Source organism: Morus notabilis, unplaced genomic scaffold, assembly GCF_000414095.1.
Source record: "Morus notabilis unplaced genomic scaffold, ASM41409v2 Scaffold2771, whole genome shotgun sequence".
NCBI lineage: Eukaryota > Viridiplantae > Streptophyta > Magnoliopsida > Rosales > Moraceae > Morus > Morus notabilis.
Genome location: NW_010359915.1, coordinates 1 through 3,477, shown reverse-complemented (window position 1 = coordinate 3,477; position 3,477 = coordinate 1). Strand labels below are relative to the sequence as shown.

General features: G+C 35.9%; 1 protein-coding gene across 1 annotated transcript; it reads left to right on the top strand.

The window, feature by feature from the left end:
• Positions 1-418: 418 nt before the first annotated feature.
• LOC21384136 (uncharacterized protein At5g08430) lies at positions 419-3,363 on the top strand (the record flags this gene model as incomplete). Its single annotated transcript, XM_024163832.1, has 4 exons — positions 419-541; positions 1,276-2,193; positions 2,284-2,399; positions 3,304-3,363. Coding segments are annotated over exons 2-4 (807 nt in total), but the record flags the coding sequence as incomplete, so codon positions are not given.
• Between the last annotated feature and the right edge of the window lie 114 nt (positions 3,364-3,477).

Sequence of the window (3,477 nt, the reverse complement as noted above, 5' to 3'; positions counted from 1 at the left end):
TTATCCTCCCCAGCTTATTCCACGACCACATGTTTGAACAAGTGCACAGACTTCAACTCCATTGCCAACCTGTACCCACTTTGCACAGAGTAGAAACCTTTAGCATCATAATGCTAAATCAAGGAGTCATCTCACTCATGATTTGTAATTGGATGCTAAAGATGAGCTCATAATCAATATTGAGTTCCAATCCAGTGTATTAAACATGTAGTTTGTGGGATTAAATTATCACATAAAAGAAGTCTTAATACATGATGTAGTTTATGGGATTAAATTATCAAATAAAAGAAGTTAAGAGACTAAAGTACAAAACATAAAAACCTAAAATGCTGGTGTTACATGGTGAACTTTTTTATCTGAAGCAGGAACATTGCATCTTTTCAAGTTCCAGGACGTGGCAAATGCTGTGAATTCCAAAGCGAAAGAACCCCCAAAACCCAAAACCCAAAACGACAATGATGACGAAGAAGATGGTGAAGTGAAAGTTGTCGTTCATCGTGCGTCGTTGGTTGAGCTTAAAGAACTCTCTAATCTCTGTTATGTAAGTTTCTTCTTTTCTCTTCTCTTCTCAGACTTTGGACATTTCGCTTTCTATTATCCAAATTCCAATTTCAAAACGAGAAGGTAAGACTCGTCACTGATTACTTTCTCTTATTTTTGTGATTTTCTGATTCTTACTTTCTTTCTTTCAATTATTCCAAATTGGAAAAATGGGTGTCTTGTTTCTGTTTAATTGAAATTCATGTTAATTGTTTCTTAACGACCTATTTTGTTTAAGTGCCTGTATAATCTTAGACGATGATATTTAGGTAGAAGTATATAGAACGCCGATCATCATACACCAAGTTGAGTAAGTTTCTCACACATTTGATTGACAAATTTGAGTCAAATTAATTTTTACAAAGTACACCGAGTAGTTATTGATTATACATTGTTTGTAAATGTATCTTTATCCTTAAAGCGGAATTTTAGGATGAGGTGGGATTTGGGGGGGTGGGTTTTCTGACCGTAGGAGGAACAACATTGCCCAACCCAAAGGAGGTTCCAGTGTAATTTTTCCTTTCGACAATGCGAAAGTAACATAATTATGTTTCAGAAAAGACATTGGTGATCTTGATTCTCCAACTTTAACAAGTTGAATTGAAAGAGAATTAATTGTGGGGAAGCCCAATAAACAGCTGGGGGACTCATTTTCTATGTTGTTGTTGTGCTGCTCTTGCCTCTGTTTCCGAATCTAGTTTTTGTGATTTTGGAAGGTGTTGTTAATTGATGCAGTTGGGTGGCTTTGTGGATTTGTTCGTGAAAAGAATTCAGATTGTATGGTGCTTTCAGAGTTATCGAGGGATTGGAATTTCTTGTTGTAGTTTTTGTTTTTCGACTGGACTCTTCCTTTTCCTCTACTTAAAAAAGTTTGTTTCATTCAAAAAAAAAAAAAAATGGATGGAAGAGAGAAAACGTTGGAGCCTTTCATGTGGGCGAGGACTATACTGAAATTGGATATGGATGGAATCAAGAGCAGCAATATCAACAACAAACTTCATTAACAATAAAAAAGAAAGAAAATGGAGTTTTTAGGGTGGGGATCAAGACCCCTAATTGAGTTCTTGGAGTCCATCGGTAGAGACACCAGCCAGCCCATCTCTCAGTTCGACATTACCGCTATTGTGGATGAGTATATAAATAAAAATCTTCTCCAGCCAACAACCACAAATAATAATCACTATAATCTTCTGAACATGGTTAAGAATAAGGAAAATATGAAGAAGAAAAAGAGGGTCGTATGTGATGAGAGGTTGCGAGCCCTTTTTGGCAAAAAATCATTTAGTCGAGTAATGATTTACAAGTTGCTAGAACCCCACTTGGCTGCAGACAATGAACAAGGTGATTCTGAAGACGGCTACCTTTCATGGGGCAATGAAGAAGGAGTAGAAGCTAAAGGACAACAGGAAAAACACAAGAGATTGGTTGTTGAAACGTGTAATGCTAATCCTACACCTAAAAGTTGCTTTGCTGCTGTAATTCCCGAAAACATAAAGCTCATTTATCTGAAGAGGAGTATAATTCAGAATATTTTGAAGCAGGAAGTTGACCCTAAAACCATTGAAACCAAAATAGTGGGAAGCTTTGTGAGGACCAAGTCTGATCCTAATGACTATCGTCAGAAACACTCTCACAACCTCCTCCTAGTTGCAGGTAATATACTTTCCAATAAATGCTTGACATTTAACTCTGTTGTGGATTGAATATCATAGCAAATGTGTATAATATTTCTGCGTTCTCTAGGTGTGAAGATCTCTTCTGGGACTGGTGGTAGTAAATATTCTGAGATTCTACTTCAAGTTTCCGGCGTGATAAAGGACGTCCCTATTTGCATGCTTTCTGATGAAGATTTCTCTAAGGTAATCTATACATGAGAAAGCCTTGTGAATTATCAAATCCCAGTTTCTTGGCTTTCTGAAATGGTCTTTAATAGTGAGTAGTTTGTTTATTTCGGTAAAAGTTCTGCTTTCAGAATAATATCCTTTTAGTTTATTTTTGTCTTACCCTGGATTTTTTTTTTTTTTTTTTTAACTATGAAGTAGTTAGGAATCGACAGTTATACAATTTACAAACCTTAGAAAGGTTTTATATGTAAAACTAGGATGATACTTACTCCAAAGCTAACATGGAAATCAGTGAGAAGTTACAAAAAAGACTTATTGGAGGATCTTCTTCCCGAGTTAGTGGACGTAATTTGTTTGCTGTTTCTGTTGTCGAGTGGAAAGAATAAAGCCACTTGGAGGGAGACACCTCAATTGTTGTCCCTTTTTTCTTTTTCCCGAACTGTGAGACTCGTCTTTGGATCCAAACGTCCTGTGTTATATTGAGTTTCTAAAGACATAAATGAAAATCATGAAAGTGTGGTGTGTTTGTGATTCTTCTAACAGTACATTAATGTTTTCTTTATGTAGCATTCTTCATTTGCCTTTTGCATATAGGTTTAAGTGCTGACGCTTAGCCTCTGACCTCTCTATGTGTTTGAGGCTTCGGCCTCATTAACATTTAAAGGTTAAATTTAATTTTTTTGCTCGTGGTAATTTTAGGTCCGGGGTAAAATTTAGAAGGTGTGTTTGAGATTTACAGATATGATTGGTTGCTTTGGATATGGTTAAAGTTACATAGGGAGAGCAGTGAAGTCATGGTGGCTACATATTGCTACTCCGCTGCTTTCTTTGTTGTTTTTGTTTTTTTGTTTTCATGCTTCCATTTTACTTTGAGATCTCTTTGTCTGCACACCATCTAATGTCATGGCAATGGGTTCAGGAAGAATGTGAGGATTTGCGTCAAAGAGTAAACAATGGTATGCTCAAAAGACCTAAAATGGTAACTATTTTTTAACCAAATTTCATTTTTTTTTCTTCTCTTTCATATAATTCATGTATTCGTGCGTACAAGGACATTAGAAGCATCAGAAATTGAAAAGAAATTTCTAATAAC